Source organism: Anabas testudineus, chromosome 6 (assembly GCF_900324465.2).
Source record: "Anabas testudineus chromosome 6, fAnaTes1.2, whole genome shotgun sequence".
NCBI classification, from domain to species: domain Eukaryota; kingdom Metazoa; phylum Chordata; class Actinopteri; order Anabantiformes; family Anabantidae; genus Anabas; species Anabas testudineus.
The window spans coordinates 16,175,451-16,198,237 of record NC_046615.1 but is presented as its reverse complement, the minus strand read 5'-3'; the positions used below and the strand labels follow the sequence as shown (position 1 = coordinate 16,198,237).

General features: G+C 41.5%; 1 protein-coding gene across 1 annotated transcript in view; it reads right to left on the bottom strand.

The window, feature by feature from the left end:
* Positions 1-22,787, bottom strand: part of reln (reelin) — an 82,615-nt gene that overhangs the window by 32,406 nt on the left and 27,422 nt on the right. Inside the window, 2 exon segments of the mRNA XM_026365754.1 lie at positions 6,577-6,647; positions 16,173-16,311. Coding sequence (XP_026221539.1) covers positions 6,577-6,647; positions 16,173-16,311 — 210 coding nt within the window.

The window sequence follows — 22,787 nt, the reverse complement described above, 5'->3', positions numbered from 1 at the left end:
AGAGTTAAATGTGTGCAGCTATGAAATAGAGATATAGTATGATGTCTGTCTGATGCTAGTCGGTTTTCATGGACAGACTGAGAGCTGGAGAATATATGAAAATACATATAAAATAACTGTGCAGTTTTTCATAGTGAACTATGTGTATAAAGTGTTGTATTAGTCAGGAAGCTGCAGGGACATGGGCCCGTTCATAAATCCTCTCTGAAACAAACTTTCTCTGTGTCCTGGCCGGCCGTGGCTGCAGTCCCCTGGCTGCTGATGTTAATTCCTTTCATTAATGAAAGGCCAAGCAGCCATGATTAACGGTTCAATGCCAATTAACCGTCATCCTCCCCAGAGGCCCCTGTGTGCTGTAATCTGTGGCCGCTGCCTTGCTAACAAACTCAACCATCCATCTTTCCCAGGGGATACGGAGCTCTGAGAAGAGGAGGGAGGTGAACGGAGGGGAGTACCGACTGCTAAGACTTAATGAATCAAACATGGGTATTAAACAGAAAACACTGGCCACACTTTGTAGCTCTGACTAAATTAGTGAGAACACTTTGCAGAACACAGCCTGCATCCACATTTTAGCAAACTGTCATTAAGCTGCAGAGTGTGGCTGTAACCTTTGGACTTGGAAAGATGGAAGATGTAGAACAAAGTGAACCTTAGACATCATAAATCTAACTGGGGCGTTTTGATCAATTTTACAGTTTAAAGATATTTATTAACTTTGACACGTTATTAACTAACACACTGGTAAAAGACACCCAGTGATATTTCAGACTCAGCCAGGGAGAACATTGAAGACAGTGCAGCTTATACATCTTTGTTTTGTCTTGTTAAGCACATTTCTCGTCTATATTCACCATATTAGGGAATTTAAATTCAACCTTATTTTCTGATCAGTCAGTGTTGAGTGGCACAGTGGCTTTGACCTCAGTGAGCATGTCACCCTTCAATCCATTTGAGCCTCTTTCCTCTGCTCTGGTAGGTGGGGTGTTTAAAGTCAGCCTTACTGAAGAGAAGGATAATCTGCTGCAGTATTCTCCATCCATGATGAGCCTGCCCACCTGATAAGACGCACTACGATAACACAGTAGGGACTCAGTCCAAAGTTTTCATTTTAAGTTATTTCAGCTATTTAAGACTTTCTTTTAAACCTTATAGTAGTTTTAAAATCTCCTCTAAGGGACGGGTTTACAGTACATTTGAGAAAATCTCCAAATAAACAATAGAACCTGAATCAAGAGGGGATAAAGCCATTATTGAAAAGAGGTTTCTTATAGTTGCTCATCAAATGTCTTTATTTGGAAGTCAAGCTTCAGTTTCGTTAGCTGCCTTTGTTTGGGCTCTCAGAAGTGGAACTACTATTCACTGTCAGCGGTGTGAAAGTTTCAAGCTGACTGTCAAAGCTGGAGTCTTAGTGGCCGGTGTGATGGAGCTGGGTGGTTGCTGCGACTGTTGCTGCTGCTCTGGCGGACCGTGATGCTGCAGAGCTCGGGCTCAACAATGAAACCCGTTAAACGTAGATCAAGTGGCCTTCTTCCTCCCATGAATCCCTCCTGTTCTGTATTTTCCTTCCCTCTAATCCCCCAATGTGTGCTAATTCAAAACATGTTTTGAATAGGCATCAATGCCAGCATTTGTAATTCTCTCATGTTTCTTGTGGCTTTTTAATATTCTCATTAAGGTATAAATAAATGGAAACAACATGGTTCAAGGTTAATTATCAACCTGAAAAGAGAAAGTACTAAAACTCCTGGTAATCCACCCTCTCAAACTGACAAACCCTAATAAATGCTTGGTCAATATTCCGCTCTGAAATCTTTTCTCTCTTAAAGAAACCCCTCTAAATCACGCTCAGTTTTTCTAGTGAGGCCATTTGGTTGGAGAAAGGCCCAGAAGATTTTTTTTTTTGGGTGGATAATCCCTTCAAGCTTCCAAAAAAGCCTCATTTACAGTTTCTTTCTCCATGCTTCATCACACTCTCCTGCTGTCTCTCTCACTTTCCTTCTATCACAATCTTTCCCTCATGCCCACCCCAACATCCGCACGCATTCTGTCTCCCTCCGCCTTACCCTCTGCACATCGTGAGCAGACAGTGGCACTCATTTCACTTGGATTAATCCCCTCTCACTTTCTTAAAGACTTCAATTACTGCCTCCTCTATTAGCGGCTCATCTCTGCTAATGCCTGTATCTCCCTGGCCAGGGCTTATACTCACAAGCATGCAGACACACACACACACACACACACACACACACACATCCTTTCCTTCCACAGCTGACCCAACCTTATTTGCTGTATCTCTGCTACGCACACACACACACACACACACACACACACACACGTGCACGCACATAAACAGACGCAACAAAAACAGGAGGGGGTTCTCAATAAACTACACTGGGACTAAAGTCGGATGGGTGCTGAGGAGCAGGGTTGGGGTATTTTGGAAAGAGCTAAGTGAGCATAAGCTTTGGCAGACTCAGACATCTCAGCACAAAGAGCGCAGGGCACAAGTCATGTTAAATCTTCTCCCCCTCTTCTTGCTCTAATCTCCTCTCTGTCCTCCGTTTCTCTCCACTGTGTAAACTGCACCCACTCTTCCAGTCTCACTTGTTCTCTTGCACTCATTTGCCATTTTTCCCATCGTCTGACTCACGTCCTCGATGACATGAACCGTGTTTGAAGTTGAGTTTCCGCTAACTGGTGGTTGCAATTACTGACCCACCAGGACACTGTTGTTTTTTTGTACAATAAATAAATAAAAAGCAGTGGTTTTGCAAGGTCAGATGGCAGCCACTTCATTCCACTTTGTGAAAACCAGGGTCTTTGCCTGCGTTTCAATTGGCATCATTACAATAATCACAGGTGAGTAGAGAGGAGGCCAGTGAAGAAGTCAGACTCACCATTATTTTTCAATTTCCATTTTACCTAGTGAAGGTGGAATACGAGGCAAAGATGGCACACGTTTTTCTTCACAACTGTGAAAATTAGGAGTGTGATGTCTCAGCCTACTGTCTCAAAGCATGAAGACTTAAAATGAAGGCTCATTTAGCACCCAGTTTTTGGCTTGGTGTGTTTCTTTAGCAAACTCCTCCTCACTGTCTGTGTGTGAGAGATCGGGAGAAACACAATACACATTATTCCACATATACCTTGCCTGGTGTGTTTCTTTGGCAAACTTCTCTTGGCTGTCAGTGTGTTGGAGATGGAGAAAAACACAACACACGTTATTCCACATATCCCTTGCCTGTTGAAGTTGAGCAAATAAAGTGCTTTCAACAAAAATTACACATGGAAAATAGCAAAAGAGAAAAAAGGGCGAGGTAAAAAAAAATGAAGAAGAGCGAAGAGGCCAGAGGAGACAGCCAGGATGCAAGAGGGAAAGAGTTATAGACGCGAGCTCTCAAGGTTTCTTGCTGGTGACAGATGAGGAATGTCAGGCAAGCCGGCGTTCAGCCAGGAAAGCGGGGAGGCTGACAGACTAAGTGGGTGGCGAGGAGGTGAAAGAGGGGAGGCCACCCGTCCCTCCACTGTGGCCCTATGATCAGGCGTCCCTCAGGGAGCAGTGGCCTCTTTGAGTTATGCGTCCCTTTAATAATCCATCTGGGGTGCAGTGCACTTGGCCAGGCCCATAAAGACCTGATTTATTCCTTTGCTGGAAATGAGGGGACTTCTGGCCCTGCTCTTTGGAGATAGAGCTGATGGACGACCTGCAGCGCCATTCAGCACCCACAACCACTCCACCCTTTAGCACTGATCAGAGCCCATTCGGAGCCCAACCATACCGCTCCTCATTCCACACCTCAGCTCCTCTCATCTTAATAAGGATTTTTTATGATCACTCAAATGGAGCAGCAATGTAATTCTGTTTTTTCCTCTGTCCCGACTGTTCTTACGGCATTGAAACCATTTTGCTGTGTCATGCTTTAAAGCACCACCAGGAGCCTGTCCAAACAATGTGGCAATGCGCTGATTAGTGCCACAACCTACTCTGTTATATTGTGCTTTTCATTCTGTTGCAGCAGCATTTGTCAGACTCCCATTATTTCTGCCTCCAGAATCGACAAATAACAACCAAATATGGGAATAGTACGATAATGTACAGAAACGTACAGGCCGCTGAACGAAGTAATGGGGTGTTGATCAAAGCAAACTGAAAAAAGTTAGGTGGAAAAGTGTGCTGGCACAGCATAAAGGAGCCCGGAGAGCTCGGAGGGGAGCAATGTGTCTGGGACCAGGTATGCCCCTGATAGACAAATTATCTTACACGCATGTACAAACATTTAAACCAACACACAAATCCAGCACCTGCTTATGTCTTAGCAGGTTTTTAGGAGCACTAGAGAGGAAATAAAACAAACACCTGTCTCCATGAACTGTTATTGAATTTCTGGTATTGAAAAGCAAAATGCTGCATGTGTTAAAGACTTAAATGTCTTCTCTTTTCCTTTATCCTTTAATCTCTTATTTACATTTGTCTTTGTTTGAAGGATCTCTCTCATCTTCATCTCTTTACCGCCCATCCAGGTTTTAAAATTCATGCTCCAGTCTTAGTTTCTCCTTCTAGCTCCCTGGCTAATCTTCCCATTTACTCTTAAAGACTTCACCTCAGTCGATCACACCGATTGTCATCTTATTGTAACACCCTGCCTTGCGTTTCCCTCCCTCCATCCTTTGCCTGTTTTCCTTGTTCCTTCCCTCTCCTCTATGGATCATAACCCTGCTTTAGATAGCTTTTATTTCGCCAGTTCTTCAAAGCTCCTTAGGCATAGTCTTAAGCATATGAACTTCTGAAGTGGCTTGAGCTGTCCCATATCTTTTATTCCACTGTGAATGCTAATGCCGAGATTTGGGGTAACTTTGCTCTGAGCAGTTTGCACTTTCTTTGCCATTCTGTGGCTGGATTTGGGAACGTGGCCTATTTGATCCCACTGGAAGGGAAAAGTTTACAGGCTTCAGCCTCAACGGCTGCTAAGTCTGACTTTGTTGAGGGAGCTATGAACAAATAGGATTTATGTTTAGAGTCAGTTTCTACATTATCACACTTCTTTCAACAGTAACACAGTTTTGGATGCACCAGAGCACAGTCTGTTTAACATCAGTTTGTTGTTTCACATTAAACAGCTGTATTTTTATATCGGTCAGCTTTGCAAATTCCAGTTTCACAACGTTTTTAGATCTGCAAAGATCTTTCAAAGTTGCAGATTTGAGTTCAGAAAAAAATAAAAGGAAAAATTAGTAAGCTTAACAAGATAAACATGTTTGTTAAAGGGTCCAGAGACCAGTAATATTCAGATGCATTCCTCTGTCAGCCTCTTCCTTTCCCAACTCTCCCAAGTCTCCTTTTGCCTTCTGCTGTGCACAGTATGTTTATTCCTAATTTGTAATTCAAATATTTTGTGTTCAGCAACAGAAAGTGTGTTCCTGCATCTTTGTCCTCCCATCTCTCCTTCACCAATGAGATGAGACTGTCATTAGTGACACCAGTTATTTATAGCTCTACAGTCCAGGGTTATCTTTCCTTTGTATCCCTTATCACTGCCACCACTCCCACCTCACCTCCCCCTACACTCTCATACCTGCACATGTTCGCTCTAGATTACGGTTTTTACATTACCTCACTGCTGGTTTCTCTATTTGTGCCCATTCACAACTCGTCTTGTCCAAGGTCTTATAAAGTCTAAATCTCTTCTTTCCAGCTTGTCTGCTGTAAATAGTTGTGTGCTAGCGTGATACTGCAGGGCCTGGCAATGAGCTACTAAGAGACTGTTGTTGGCTGGCTGCGGATATTTCATGTGCAGAGGGAGAAGACTGGGGCAGTGTGTCAGTGGTGGTGAGAGGATGAGCTTTCAGGCAAGGAGACAGAGGAGAGGAGTCTTGTCGCTCGGAGGGCTTTGTGCTGCGTCTCTTCCAAATGAAGTTGAACACTTTGTTTGGCATGCGGTGTTGGTAGTGGACACACTTGCTGTTTTTTTCCCTGAAACATTTAGCAACAGACCCCAGGAGCAGTGAGTGTACTTCTCCACTTTCAGCATTAAAGTCAAATTTGATCTATAAGAAGAAGTTCTTGACTTAGGAAGAGGCTTTTTTTCTGTAAACAAGCAATTATACACACTCAGCATGTAGAGTGGGACTGCACTGTCTGTCAATAGCTACTTAAGGCTGTCACAGAAAGTGGATGTAAAAAGTGACTTCCATAAAGCGCAAATCTCCGGCAGAGAGAGAGAGAGAGAGAAGGGGGAAGCTGAGTTTAGCATAAGCTGAAATTAAGCTGGCAATATAGGACATCCAAATATCTCAGTCTCTGGCTGCTTCATTAGGCAGAAAGAGAGCCAGGAAGTGCTGCAATTCCACGACTGCAGTGAAGAAGCAGAGTGTGCATACTGTGTTTTTGACTATGTGTACTGTGTATGATGGACAGTAATAGGCGGTGAGATGGGAGTATATTATATATAGGTGTTGTTGAACATGTGTGCTTGAATATTTGCAGCAAAGGATATCTGTGTCTGCAAGTGCAGTGTATGCATGAGCGTGTCACCAAAGAGGAAGCTGTATACGTGCGTTGTCCGAGGTACCTACCTCCCTGCTCACAAAGCTGCTGGGCCAGAGCATCCTTGAAAATGATCTGTCCTCGATGTGTTGCTGTGGCACTGAGAGAAAGAAAAAAAGAAATTTAGAGGAGAAGGAGAGTGAGTGCATCAACACAAACAGCACAACCAAGAAAGTTAACTACTCTGCCCTTAATATATGAAGATTAATCCAGCACAGATGGCACCATTTCCCACTAAACCAAAATATGCTCAGGCATCTTACAGTCCATAAAACAGGACATTTTCTGAAGTTCATTTTAATTTGACATTGCACTAAAAGAAGAAACTCTCTCAGATGTATGTCATCAGACTAGGAAAACACAGCAATCATCTTTTCAGTATTGACCAGAGTATTTCCTCTTCACTTTATCCTATTAATAACAACATTTTTGTGCTCATATGGTATAAAAAGGTGTGCTATCAAATATCATTCATAGTCACCAGCTCCCTAGACTATCATTCTTCCTCACATGCCAGTGTAAATCTAACTGTATATTACAAGCTGCTGTATATGCATGGAATGCAATAACAGTATGAATTTCTTCTGGTGACTGTGAAATGCATTATTCATCTGAAAATGGAGATATCTTTAAAAATCTAAGAGGGTGAAATGGCTTGGTGTGTAGCGGGATCTTTTAGACAGATACTGAGAAATGCTTTATTGCACTGGAGCAGTGTAGAAACAGATCCGCTCTGCTGTGCAATAGCTGAGCGATACTGGGATGAGCACAGTAGAATAAGAACATATACTCCAATTATTACTGCTATTACCATTAATGATAATAAATGAGAAACAATATTGCAATTTTTTTTTCTCCAGAAACAGGATAGTTACAAAATCTAGACACAGGTGGAAGATTTAGAATAATTACTTGGTTTATAGGTGGCAGCATTTTTTAGTCCTTCATGAGTTATTGGGACAAAATAAAGTTTTAGATGCTTATATATCTCATTCCACTTAGTGGCAGCAGTAAAATGCTCTGTGTGCAGTAGTGGTGTCCCTATGAATGAAAGGTCTGGCACCCCTCTTACAGTAGAACCTGCATTTTCCTCCATATAATCCCAACATATAACAAAGAGGGAGAAGAGCTGCAGTTGGATTTAAATGAAAAGCATACAGGATAAATGTTACAGCTGACATGCTTCCCTCATTGACTGCTTGCAAGCTATTACTGCATGTCCATCAGGGGGAGAGTAGAGCAGCTGGAGTCTTGTTTCATCTGTCTGGCACAGACTAAATTTCAATGTTGTAATTTGTCTTTGGTATTAATTAAAAACATCAGCTGTAGCTTGTAAATCTGAGCAACCTCACACTGACAAAGAACTATCTGTGCCACCCACATTCACTGAGAAAATCACTTCAAAGGGCACATGTGGAAATACAGTGAGAGGGCTTTTTTCCTGCTCTCTTTTCTTTGTCTCTGAAAGGACACACTTCTTGACACTGTTCTATAGTTCTATTATATTATTATTATTATTATTATTATTATGGTTACAGTAGTATCCGAATCCAAACAATGCACAGCATTTCCCTTATCTGAGTAAACGTAGAGAAACTTAGTGTCTTTACTGTGATCTCACATTCATGTCAATGTTAATGGAAGAAATCCTGACACTTTATTTACTTGTTGTGCCGCACCCTGTCAAAATAATGTGCTTTTTAACACAGACTAGAAGTAGAAGGGAGGAGAGGACATGGTGAGCGCCTGACACAGAGATCCTCACATCCATTTTAGACCCTTTCTTTCTCTTACTTCTTCTTCTTCTTTCCTTCCTTCGTTCACTCGGGCCTTTTACGAGTGCCAAGACATTTACATGTTCATCTCACCTCATAAATAAACAACAGGTGGGGATGTAGGAACAAGGCCCTTAAATATTTACTAAACAAACTTAGCCCAAGTTCACTAAACAGATTCTGTTAAGTGCCAGAAGAGTGGAGGCTGGATTAAGGAGTACACTGGACCTCACACACGGACCTCTGCTAGGTAAGCAGAACAAAAAGCTTGTACTAGTTATACAGCTGAATGGTCACTGTCAAAGGTTTTATGATTATTCATTATTACATTTTTGGTCATTATTACTGATGCATAAACATGCAAAAGGCAGTTAATATTTTAACAGCTGGAAATGCAGCCACTTGTAACTCGTTTTATTTAATTATAAAGTATGTTTTATTTATAAATCTTAATCTTAAAAGCAACTGTCCAAAGTACAAGGAGCACAAAATTGTACATAAGTAATTTACTTAAAGCGTTTGTTGTTTATTTAGTTACTGTGCCACCACTTCTGAGTACAAGGTGAAACCGCTTTATTACTCAATAAGACTACGTTGGTACGTTGAATGAGTGGTCTGACTATGTGTGACTTAATAGGATGCATGTCATTAAAACAGTAGCCAGGGAAGGGCATTTAGTCACAATCAAGAGTGTGTGATCGGTGCAGCGCAACACCAGCGTCTGTCCTGCTGTCACACTCCAGCGGCTCCTGTCTCTCATTACCGTCTCCGCTCAGGAAGTCACACACACACATGCAAACACAGAACAGCACAGATACACACAAAACATTTTTTGAACCTCTAAATGTTAATTTGACTCTCTTTGGAGGAGGGGGGGGGGGGCAATTAAGGGCCTAAATGTGTTTTTTTTTTCCCCAACGATTCAAACGAGGGATCATTCATCTTGTGAAATAAGTGTCATCCTCTCTCCTCTCATTAGTCTGCAGGAGCAAATCTGAGATGGGAAAGAGAGAGGGATTGGTGAAGATGAGGAAAAAGAAAAAGAGGATTGTCAGAGCAAGAGAGAGAGAGATGGCTAAATTGAGGGGGAAGGGAGGTGGGATTTGGACGGTGGGAATAGAGGTGGGGGGTTAGATGGCCTTGTCTTTCAATGTCCACAATCTGCCAAATAGCGAGGCATACCAGTGAAGCCAGGGATCCAGTCCACCCACACTCCAAGCCATATATGAGCTTTAACATGTATGCAGATGGACAGGCTGTCACTCAAAGAGCTCCCGAAAGAGCCCGGAGTGGGTAATTACCAAGCATGTCTTGCATGTTAGATTACATGTTGCTGTCGGCCATAAGTATCCCCTAGGAGCCAGCAGCTTGACAGCTCCCTGCTAACCACACACATACACACACACACACAGCGGCGAACACTAATGGCTGATTTACCCTAAAGCCATGTAGATGCGGTTAAATATAGTTTCTACTATCTCAAAGACAGGAATGTGCACTGAATCCAGAATACACAAACAAACCTTTGTAACCTTTTTTACACAAGGCCATGGATAATGGTTTTCTTTCCACACAAACTATCACATCTGAGGGTAAAGAACACACACATTAACTCACGAGTCTTGCATCCTGCTCTTGATTCTCAATTTAAAGCTAATTTTCTCAACCAGCTCGCTCGGCCTGTTGGTAATCATGATTAATATCAGGAGTTTTAGTGGCGGTGCCGTTCCAGTCGCTAGTACTGATTTGGTGCATTTGGACCTAGCCCTTAAAATAACACATCTTAATTGGTTGATTTATCTCACATGTTGAGGACCAGCTGTGGTAATGGCAGCACAATCAGGGACAAGGTGTAAAGGAATGGAGAGACACAAGGATGAAAATGTAAAGACAGGACAATGAACGAGAGAGAGGCAGAACTCGACATGTCATACATCTCCAGAAAAACACAGATCAGGAATACTGCTTAGATGTAAAGTAGGTTTTCGTGATTTAAACCCGGCCTTGATGTTTTATATCTATCGGGGTCTAAGAAGGTGCGACTGTCTTTGTGGAATCACATTACCCCGTCTACCCTCCCTCTGCCCCTAAATTAACTGATTGAAAAAGGCTCTTGAAGAACATGCAAATTTAATGAAGCTCCACAGACGAGGGATTTGGGAGTTGTTTGGCAAATTACCTGCTTGTTAGCGCAGGGTCAGGCAGAGTTACGCCTCTGAATACAACCAGAAGAAGCACAATTACTGCTTAGTATAGAGCCAGAAAAAAAGCAATTGACCTTGGTAACTGTACGGAGTAAATATGTGAGAAGAAAAAAAAAAGAACAGAGGCAACAAACTCACCTCACTGATTCACCTCCAAACAATAACTGATTTCTTTTAAATCTACATATAAAACAGCTATAATCATTATTTATTATTATCAACTATTATATTTGAAAAAAATTTAAAAACTTCTCATTTGCAAGAACAGCTGTGAAATAATTTCTCACCAAATACATCTGGTTCGGGGCCCATGTCCCTTGAACATGCTTCATTTTGCTGCATTTAAAATCAAGTGCACCCCTCCGCCCACCTCAATTCTCCACACTCTGGTAGTATTGATCGGAGCACCCATGTGTCCTATGCCTGTGCCTGTGTGTGCATGGGTGTCACATGTGTGTACACAGATGTATGTATATAATTACAGAATCCACAGACTGACCCTTGGGAAATAAGACAGTATCATGGATCCAGAGACAGCAACAGGACTTGTGATGTGTGAGGGGTTTGCTTCTAACAATTAATTAAAAAACTGATCAATTTTAAAGGCACATGAGCATGACAGATATAAGAGATGCTGTCGTATATGTGAATGTGTGATATATGAAAAGTGGAATTATATGGGTGGACTGTGTCAGATTTGCAGCTCTAGTCGGTTTATGGAGAAAAAAGTACGTCGGATTTATGTCCTCTGTCATCTTTCACACTACTTCCCATATTTCCATATGTATAATGCCATACTCAAAACCAATAATTAATGTTCCCTGGCCCCATGTCTACAGTGAATCATAGAGCCACAGGCCAATATGGAACTTTAATGATGAGGGGAAATCATTAATCACTGATTTTATATTAAATAGACTCAAAGATTGACTTGAATAATAGGAAATCAATAGACAAGACTAATAGCAGGAAAAATTAGTAGCTCAGATAGGTCATCTGTCAGCATGATGTCTGAACTCTGACCGCTGACCTGTCACTGGTATAACAAGCTGTCCATCAACCTGCCTGTCAAGATCAATGGACTGAATGTCTTTAAGGCCACATTATGATTTTAAAAGTTGCCACGTTTCCAAAAAAAAAGACCTGCACCTTTAGTGAATGTATAGATATGTGTTTCCAGGGCCATAGATGATGATAGTCATTTATTTTTAGCCATATGCCTAAAAGCAGCATGTTACACATTGCTAAAAAACGTGTACTGTACATCACAGCTCAAATCATTGCTTCCTGCTACAGTCACTTATTATTAATTCAATTCATATATAGTTAATTTATAGTTAATAGTTAACCATTATAGCACCAAATCACAACAGAAGTCATCTCAAGGCACTGTACAGGGTAGACACTTTACTGTGACCTGTGACCTTCATCTTATACCTTAAGCGCTTTAAGGTATGCCCCTTCTTTAAAAGCAACAAACTACACATATACTAAACAATACAGTCTTGTGTGTTCACAAATTTCATGCTCATACAGATCTGCCCACTTTGAACAGATGGCACTATCAGTAACTCAACACAACACCCAGCATCATTACTGCAGAAAAAACATTCAATTTTCAATTCCTGCTAACAAGAGGGTTTGAGTGCAACCTACTCTTTTTCCTGCTTCGGCAAGTGACTTAGATCATCCTGGCAGTCCACAGAGGAACCACAGGTAGAAATGTACAAACAAATGTATGTATACACACATGCACACACACACACACACACACACACACACACACTCGTACACAGCATGCCATGACATAGTCGGTGTGCCATTTGGTCCGCAGACATCCGTGTCATTAGGAGAACACTTTATAAGAGGGGGGCCTTGCATGCAGTAATTAAAGCAATCTCCAACCCAGCAGCTGTCTGAGTCCCACAGGGAGACAGTACAAAACACTACAGATCAAAAACATACCACACATACAACCCCAGTTATCTGTCTGCAGCTCACTCATTCATATAATGCATTCCTTAGACCCTTAACCTAACCTAATCGATCACAACTAATAAATAACCCCAATGTCGACCCTTACCCTTACTTAACTCTAGTTTCAGCCTTAAAGCTACAGTTTTTAAATCGTTTTGTTTTTGTGTGTGTGAAAAAAAAAAAACCCTGCAGGGATCTGAGAGTTTTATGAAAGTATAAAAATGGTAATATTCTTGTTTTCATTAAAGTGTATTGACTTAAGGGATAAATACTGATGTGTTAAAGCTTGGTAATTGTCTTTTTTAGCCATTTCAGTCATTTTACAGTAGAACGTGTACGTCATGGAAGTGGCGGAGGATTGTTTATGGCAGTACACACACAGCAGAGTGAGCAGCTTACCTGTTGGCAAATTTAGATTTATTAATGTATAAAAGGAAAATAATCCAGAAAATACTTATTTTTTCTTTGTTTAAAAGCTTCACCAAATAATCTGTTTTAGATGTAAATTAGGGAGAGCTGGATGTGGCAGAGTGGATTGATTCATGGTTTCATGCTAGCACTAGTTTAACTTCCATATTGTAGCTTTAATCTTAAACAGAAGTCTTAAGCTTCAAACTACCCCTTGAAATTTTGTGGCGCTGTCAAAATGCCTTCACAACAATGGTATTAAACTTGTCCACACAACTAAATAAAGACACGTAGACACAAACACACTGAACACAAGTTGTACAGCCTCAGGGCTGAAGTGAAGCAAACTAATAACACAGAAAAGATGAGACACACCAGTACATCTTTGAATTCACCAGAGAAGTCTATTAACCATTCTCACCTCTGTCAAGTGCAGCAAAGCATTTTAAGACACTCAGAACTGCCTAGTCTGAGCAAGAACAATAAAAAGTGGGCCACAACGGTGTCTTATGCAATGACAAGTGAGTGTATTTAGCATTTTATAACTAGGGAAGGTTTTCTGTTGGTCGACAGCATAGATGCACAGCGATACATCCCTGAGTGTATCCTGTTAGGCCTCCAACTGATGGATACTTATACAACGCAATTTATTTTCTATTAATCTAAACAAACAAATGTAACATCTTTACAAAGCAATATCTCTGTATTTTGTGGCAATTGCTCAAAATCCCTTACATACTGTATATGTAAAGAATTAATCATACAAAACACAGAAGGTGTTATTCTTGTATTTCAATAGCTGAGACCAGCTATTGGAAATTTTTCTAATAATAATTTCAACAACATCATCTGGATTTTCTTATGGTCATAAATGTGTGTGTGTGTGTGTGTGTGTGTGTGTGTCCTCCATACTCCTTCAGCTCCTCTGTCTCCTATTCTCTCCTTTTCTCCTCCAAGGCCTTCCCTTCGCTTTCGGCAATTTACAACCACCCAGAAAATGAGTTTTTCTGGATGCCCACGTCACTGCACTCTATCACACTCCTGCTGGTGATCTGTTACCAGGAACATTCCCACAATAGCGCCCATAAAAGTGCTCACAGGCCCCATATTAATGCAGTAGCAGACTGGCTCCAGCTCTGTGAAGGACATCAGATGTCTGTGGCCTTAATTTAAACACTCATGGACAACGCTTGTGGAAAATGGTCCTTTTATCAATCGGAGCAGGTGTACCACGAGCAAGGGCAGGACACAGCATTATTTACATTTTGTACAGACAAGACGAGACAAGCATAAGTTCTGTTACACCCATATTGCCCTATTGGATTAGCTTGATTAACTTTTACACTGAGTAAAACATTTGCTAGAAACAAACTAAACTTATGGATACCAAAACTAACAATTAAATCCTGGAGAAGTCCATCATCCACCCAGAGTGGCCTGTTGAATCTGCCACTGAACCATAAGAGAGCAGCTCTTCAGACGAAGACACACTGGTGGAGATGGGCGCTCTGAAGTGGAACAGGGTGTAGGGTGTGTTGTGTGTTGTGTGTGTGTGTGAGTGAGAGAGAGAGAAACAGTCTTTAGCCAGCTGGAGTGTGACTGGCTGACTTTGATAAGGTCAGCCACAGGGACCCCCTATTGTCATACAGTTGTGGCCCCCTGCCAGCCCCACTGTCATCAGCGCCAGCACACTCCTGCTGCGTGGTTTACACTAACATGCAAACACACAGCACATGCATCGACACACACAAAAAGAGGAAACGCACAATCCTCGTAAACTGACACACGCTCAACAGTAAATATGTTTGCTGGCAGACAAAAAAGCCAGTAAATCTGTTTGGCTCCGTGGATATTGTCTAAATGGCAGCTCCACTTCAGCAAATTCCCCAGCTGAATCGTTTTCGGTCCATAAAAGTCTGATACTCTAACGGGTCCCTCCAAGAATTCAAGGGATTTTTGCAAGTACTGCCAAAATGTTTAATTTAGTTGTGGTTTTTATGAAACACTGATGTGCAATTTACCATTTCTTTCAAGTTGTGATGGAGGATGGCTGGTTAAATTAGTTTGCAGTTTGATTTGAGTGTCCAAGCATTAAAAGCATAGGATGATAATAATGTTTACATTTCATTTTAAAAACACACTTGACTGTTCTTAATATCAAAGAGTGAGAATTAAGCCAGTCAGAATTAAAAATATAATATTCTAAACATAAATTTCTCTTTATAATGTGCTGCTGTGACTTTTCATGGGGATGGGAAGAATCCTCCCTTTCCCTCTACGCTTCTCCAGCAACAGCTGCTAATTGCATTTTGACTGATTATCAGCATGGGGCTGTAAATCACCAGCCAAGAGAACTAGGGGGAAAGAGAGTTAGAGGGTGTTTCCAACAGATAGAGATGGAGAAAATGATGAAGAGCAAGATGAAACAGAGGAAGAGGGGGGATGAAAATGAGAAAAGGGAAAGACCAAGGTTGTTCCCAAGCATGTAAAGATGAATCTTTTCCCAATCAAACAAGTTGAAAACTTGAGGGAAGCACAGCGAGTAACATGTACTCGAGTACATAAACACATAACTTGTGTTTGAACATGTTGCAATAAACTAAAAATTAAAATAAAGCCCCTAAGTGAAGGTATTCATACACATGAAAGTACAACAATTGCTCCTTATTAATCCTTTATTTAATATTATTTATAGTGTGTGTGTGTGTGTGTGTGTGTGTGTGTGTGTGTGTGTGTGTGTGTGTGTGTGTGTGTGTGGGTCTCTATCACAGCCCCCATACCGAGATGGTTTCCTCTGACCAACCACACTCACACATTTTCCAATGAAACGGTGGTTGAGCCCACTGAATGATGGAGATATCGCCATTAATTCTCAGCAGGATAAACACACACACACACACACACACTCAGTCTCACCTGCCGCTGCATGGGCCATGTCAAACAAGGTAATGCGGATACAAGCACAAACGCCATCTGTGTCCCTGGTGTACCCTCTTTCTAGTCATCATGCATGCTTTGGCTGACAGGATGGCCTTCTAACCTCCTTTCTACAGCTCCCATGATGTCAGCCGATACGCCTCTCTCAGGCTCACTGGGTCAATATGCAGCTGGACAACATTAATTGGCATTACAGTTCCCACCTTTCATGTCAGGGTCAGGGTTACACACAGGTTTTACTGTGCATCACAAAGCTTTTAATATACAGTTTCTCTGCCTCATTCTCTCTTAGACCCTTTTCCTCCCGTTTCTCTCTTGACTTACAGGAAGTTCACGCAGCCAGTGCCAGGCGGTGGCGCAATCCAGACAAAGCTGAAGCTGGTGGAGGGCTGGTGGCTGACGTGGGAAGCCACGACGCTGCAAACAAACTGGGTTCCACCAAACTGACGCTCTGGCATTACACCTGAAGGAGAGAGGACAAACAAGGTAAATGAGAGATAAAGACCAAAGGAGAATTTTTATATTTTGTGTTTCTATTATTTACATTGCACATTATCTTCTATGTGTAATGTTAATGTTTTTCTAATCTTCAAGTAGGCACTTAGAGCACCATCTACCTCATATCTGCTTTTATCTTTGTTAAAGTTACATTACCTCTGTATTTAGCCCATTCGTGGGCTTTCTAACCTTTGCTTTCATAAGCTGCTGTCAACAAACCACACCTGAAGACAAATTCTTAAAACACAGGTAAGGTGTAAAGGTTCATATTTAATTTATCACCTCCTGCACTAGAAACACTAGTTTGTGGCAGGCAACTTGTGTGTTTTCCAGCACTAGATTTTCAAAATTAAGAACAGCTTGGGTGAAATTTCAATACGTCTGAACTTTTTTTGCACCCTTGCTCGGCTTGCTCTCCACAGACAGTGGACTCTGCAGAGTTTATGCAGTGCGCTACATACACATTAGTAAACAAAGGCTGCCTGTGAACATGCTGGTGCAGACGAATCAGCAGAAATCTGAAAGTAAGCTGACTGGCCAAAAAACTTCACCAGATACTCAACGACCAGTGTCAGTGTTTCCCACAAGCAGACTTTACTTGGGCACGACGCCCAAGGATGACCAGCTACTCAGATCAGCTGTCGCTAACTACTGTTAATGCCATGACTTAGACTGATGACAGAAACTGTGTCAGTGAGTGTGTTTTCTTCAACTTGCTGGGAAGACAGGCTTCCACAAAACACTGTATGTAGCTAAAGATTGTCTACATGAGCTAAGAGTTTGTGGAAGACCTCAGATCCATCAGAGAGGACTGTGTGTCTCTGTGATCTAGCTGCAAAAACTCTCAAAACAGAATCAGCTGGTCCTGCAAAAGTTTCAGAATGTCCCTGTTTGAATGTTCACAAATTTGGTTCATGATTGCACTGTATTTAACAGTCTACTGACTTTTGCACGTCTTATTTTTTAATAGCGACTTGCTTTGAACACTGAAGAACCTGATTCTGATCTTTTTTTATTGACATGGTCTTCCTCTGATATGTACAGGTCTACAGTAAACCATATTATTTATACAATTTATACTGAGCATCTTTTGCACTAAGACTTGGTAAAGTAAATTCATTATAGTGTGTTGCAATGTCATTCTGTCACTTCTCCTACCCCACAGTGGTAAAGTCAAATTCTGTGGAAAACACTGTGTTCAATATAAGACATTACAGGTGGCATTTCTTCCTCACTACCTCTCTGCTTTCATCATTCCCTTTTTTCCCCTCAGCCCTTTCTTCCCTCGTGAGCCAACACTGCTCTTATTAATGAGGGTCTGTGTCCGGCTGTGATCGCACCGATGGAATGACATCATGTCACACAATCTTTCCTTCATATCAAAGAGGGCAAGGGCAGCATACTGCTGCACTCATCAATCACCTCTCAGACATTCGGAACAGTTCAATAATTTATTGTAACAGAGCGGCTTTGTAGAGTTGGCAAAGATGCCTCCGAACTGTGCAGCAGTTATTACAAATAAATATAAAGCTAGACTATGCGTGTATGTTTGTCCCAGAAAAGATCATCTGGATATTTGTCATAATTCTACAACACCAAGTGAACATGGTGTGATTTAGTGTACACAGATCAAACATCATCACCTTGAAAAAAAAGGAACGTTAGGTGCTATATGAATATGAAGATGTGCTCACAGCTGTGGCTTCATAACCTTCCCAAACAAGCTTTACCCCTCCTGAATCATAACTCGCTTCACTGAAAACATAATCAGCAATGATTAATAACATCAGCGCTTTAATATTTCTCGAATTTGACGTGCGAATCAATATGCAAAGAACGTGTGAGTGTGCGCCACTGTATGTGTGTGGCTCAAAACTAATTAGTCAAAGAGAAATAATGACGCCCATTTTTGACAGTAATAAATTTGACCTCACAGATTGCATCCATAAATACACACAATGTCGACAGCGCCATAGAGTTTTCTGTTTGACTCAGCCAGATGTGTGTTTGTGTGTTTGTGCATCTATTCATTTGTAGTCTTGCATCAAATTTCTGTTGATGTGTGTGTGTTATGGCAGAAACAAACAAACCTAGTTATCATTGCTGTTGGATGAAAAACTAAGAAAAACAAGCTTGTTAAAAACAGGATTGAGCACCATGCATTTATATTACCCTGGAGGGTTTGCTAAGGTTTTCTTTAAACCTAGATGCTTTACACTTTCCTATCAAGCAGAAAAAAGGAACCTCATCTAACTCTTTAACTGGAGATCAAACTGGATAATCAAAGCTAAATGATTTAGGAGGTTTTCACATGGCAACAACATATTGTGCCATTATGTGCAAGTGCGTGCAGCATGTGGGCCTAATGTGTCAGATTTACACAAAGCGTCAAGCAAAGCAACCCTATACCATGCTAAAGAGCTGCTGGTGTGCAACAACAGACTGAGATGTAATCACCCGCAAATAGTACTTCTGTTCTGCAGTCACCTCGGCTACAACGTCTCTGCATAATGGGCACGATTTACTCCAAAGCAAACACATACACACTCACACATGGAAACACATAAACACACATAACTGTCTTGGTTTACAGCACTGTTGTTTTCGCAAGCAAGATCCCTAATTTTTACTGTCAACATGCAGACAGCAAAAATTGTTTGGGCTGGTCTTATGTTGCACACGGGGAAGCATGCAATGACATATACATACAGTACAGTACATCTCTCCTCCATTTACTGAGCAATTCACTTGCTGCTACCAACCACAAATTCAGTGCCACAGCCGAGCCAGCCAAGGCAACATTTCTGGAAATAGCTGTCCAATTTTGTGGCAGAAGAAGAGATGGAGAAGCACCATAATTCGTAGTGTATTGCCATGGTGCAATTTGAGAATCCCTGCAGATGTACATAATAGAAGCTTAGCTCTTGTGGCAATGGAAATATTATCTGGAAAGCTGCAAAGACAAACAGATGGAGAGAAGTGTGGTGATAGAGTTGAACGTCAGCTTGGGCAGAGGTGATAGCAGAAGGAGAAAGTAAAGGGCTGTGGCCAGTGTGGACAGAAGTACAAAGACAATGACTCAATCATTCAAAGCAGTATTTACAGTATTTACAATGCTGTTGCTCAACAACAACTGCAGACTAAGTCAATTCTGATTTACAAAAACTCTGCACCCGTGGCTACTGAAACACGTTCAAAGAGCCAAAGAGCAAAAGAAACAAATGTTGAATCGAGGGAACGTGCATACAGAATGCAACGTCTTGAACAAAAACTGGCCGAACATTAGGAGAAACTTGCACACGGCAGACGTGCAGAGAGAGAATGAGAGAGAGAGAGGAACTGGGGTTATGGCTAAAAGAAAGCAAAGAGCAGTTAGGCTAGGGTGAAGATGAAAAGGCAGACTGATGCACTCCAGGACATGGGAGCGATGGGACTCGACACTACTCAGAATTTCTATTCCCACTTGAAAAATACACTCAGGCACAAAAATGCAAATAACAAAACTGGTCCCTTTCATGTCTGGGTATAGGGAGCGAGAGGTAGAGAGAGAAATTCACTATTATTCAGTGAGATCCAAATCCCAAAGGTTGTAGTGAAGCAACAAGCTGTAGTGAACTTGAAAAAAGAAAAAAAAAGCTCTGGCATTCCTGGTTCAGTGGTGAAACAGAAATAATATTTTAATGTATGTGCTTGTTTTATTCTCTACTCTTATTTTGTGATTTGTTCACCTCCATTTTTCTCACTTTGTCCAATTTCTGATGCAGTTGAGCTTCCAGTCACCGGATTTGTTGCTGCGGTACAAACGCCACCAAAGATGCATGCAGTCATGCTGTATGTTATGTATAAATATCATCAGAACTCACTTCTATTTCAGTAAGCAGCCACATCCTGTAGCACTGTTGCAACCACACGTCCATAGTCAAATTCACAGGTCCAAATGCATGCGCACGCAGTTCTTTCACATGCAGATTTAGCACTTATGAGCTGTCGGCGGTGATTAATGGTAAGGGAAGATGACCTGCTAACTCCCACGGTATGACTGGGCAGAGCATGGTTCATAAATATAAACCTACCTACACACACACAAATCCGTACACACAAATGCCCATGCATTGTCGACCATGCCCACACACAAACTCTCACAAATAGACAGAAACGCAGGAAATGGGCGTGTCCAGATTTTAAGGGTCACATGCTGGTTGTAGGATTTTCACCCCAACATCAATCTCTGCTAGTACTTGCAGTGAATTTTTAAATTTCACCATAAAAAGAAAGTGGGAAGTTGACTGACACTTCTTCATTCATATTCAATACCCCCATGTCTCCGGTAACAAAGACGTTTCCACATTTTTCCTTTCCGTCTGGTCTGTCCTCTAGTAAATATGTAAACACTTCAATTCACATCTGTCTGTGTCCTCTTTAACATATCTCTTTTTGGACACTGCATTTTTATCTGTCTTTATATCTCACTTTGCAAAGCTAATGAGCTTTCCACAGCCAAGCTCAAAACAAGTCAAATAGATGGAGTGAGAATTCTCCCTGATGGAGCAGATGGGCAATCGGTGGCTCAGCCTGGCAGCGACTTCACACTGTAGGACCAGCAGGAGCTGGTCTAACCGGCATTAGAACTGATAGTTAGGCTTTGTGGCGGAGTTGCGAGGATTCAAGAGGCGCCATTCAAATTAATGTGCACATTTACCAGAATCGTTCAGAGTTTATGCAAACCATTTGACATCTGGTCAGTACCAAATTGATACTGGAGTTTGCAGCCATTCCACAACTGTCCTTCAGCACTGTTTGGCTTGTGGAGCAACAGGAAACTATTAGTTTGAGAGACGTGTCTTTGTTTGATTCGACTGCAGTGCATTCCTGATACATGATTTCTAAGATAGCTTCAACACTTTTAAACACATCATTCCTGCAAGATTTGCTATTTCCTCCTCTCTGTTACTAAGTGCTGACAGGAAGGCCGAGGTCAAATACATTCTGTTGTTAAAAGGCTAGGAAATCGAGGTGCTGTTGATTCCTTTCCATTAAGGATAAATCCAATACAAGTAAATAAAGAATACAGGTTTCACTTCAATGGAGCAGTTCTTATTTATAAAATCATGCACGCCATTGGTGGTAGGCACACACAAATTCATAAATACACAAACATACAAAAGCAAGCACACAGAATATTAAATGCATGTGCATGCATTGCTCTATGCATGCATATGCTGCACATCTATTGTCCTCCAGTGTAGGCGCACATTATAATAGCCTTATAAGCAGTCATCAAATTCAAAGTATACCAGCCCAGATAATTTTGTCAGCGAGGCCATTAAAGTCTCATAATTCATGTGGTAATTCTTAAAACTTGTCATAAACCTATTGGAGCATTAACATGTGTTATTAAAAGTCTGTGAATGTATGGGAATCTGCCAAAAGCCTGAATAATGCTTCTGTCAACATGTTTCAAGAGAAGGCCACACAATGGAGACATAAATGATACATCACAACAGAACTGACAGCCCAAGTAGGGACCCCATACGCTTTGTACTGCTGAATGATCCCATGCTATGTGTGTATGTGTTTGTGTCCGCTTGTTCTGCTGCATTCATCCCTTCTTCCCCACACTCACGGCACATGACAACCCGACTTGGGGCATCCATCTCAGCACCTGCCAATCATACTGCCATGGAAACAAGTTGGCAGCTTTATGGTGATGGCAGGGGTCCGGCACAGCAGTGCCAGGACGAAGCTGTGTGTTAATATGGGTGGGGAAAGATGCCAGTGGTCAGGGGAAAAGGGGTAAGAGACTCTGTGGGAAAAAGTGAGAGGGCGGGGTTTGCCACATGAATGAAAGAACTGGGGAGGCAAAGAACACCTGGAGGTCTGCCGAGCTCCATACAGCATGTGTGTAGGTAAGCATGCACAAGTGTACATGAGAAACGTACTGTGCATTTGTAGCATGCTTTTACATTCTTTTGTTATTTCCATGTGTGCGTGATATGAATGAATATTCAGTAAAAGAAGCTATTTGTGCATGAATAACGTTTCGCTATTCACATCCACGCTCTTAGCACCTGACCAATTTCTGCCTACACACATACATTCACAGAACAATTGCTCTTTCATTTAGGCTTCCATTGTATCTCACAGCATCAATCATTCATCATCCATAAGCTCCTGAATGCAAGGCCACACACATCACACCCACACATAGACAGACAAAGCTAGGGTCCACTGTAGGAGCTACCAGTATGGCTCTAACCATTGCTGAAAGAGAGAAACTACTGTACACAACAAACTAAAATAATTTGAATTATTTACTACACTACCAATTTAATAATTGCTCATATTGCTGTAATAATTCAAATATATCATAACCAATAACTTAAGACCGCAAATATGAAGAAAGTAAAATATTTAGCTCACTACTTGAGGCAGCGCGCTGCA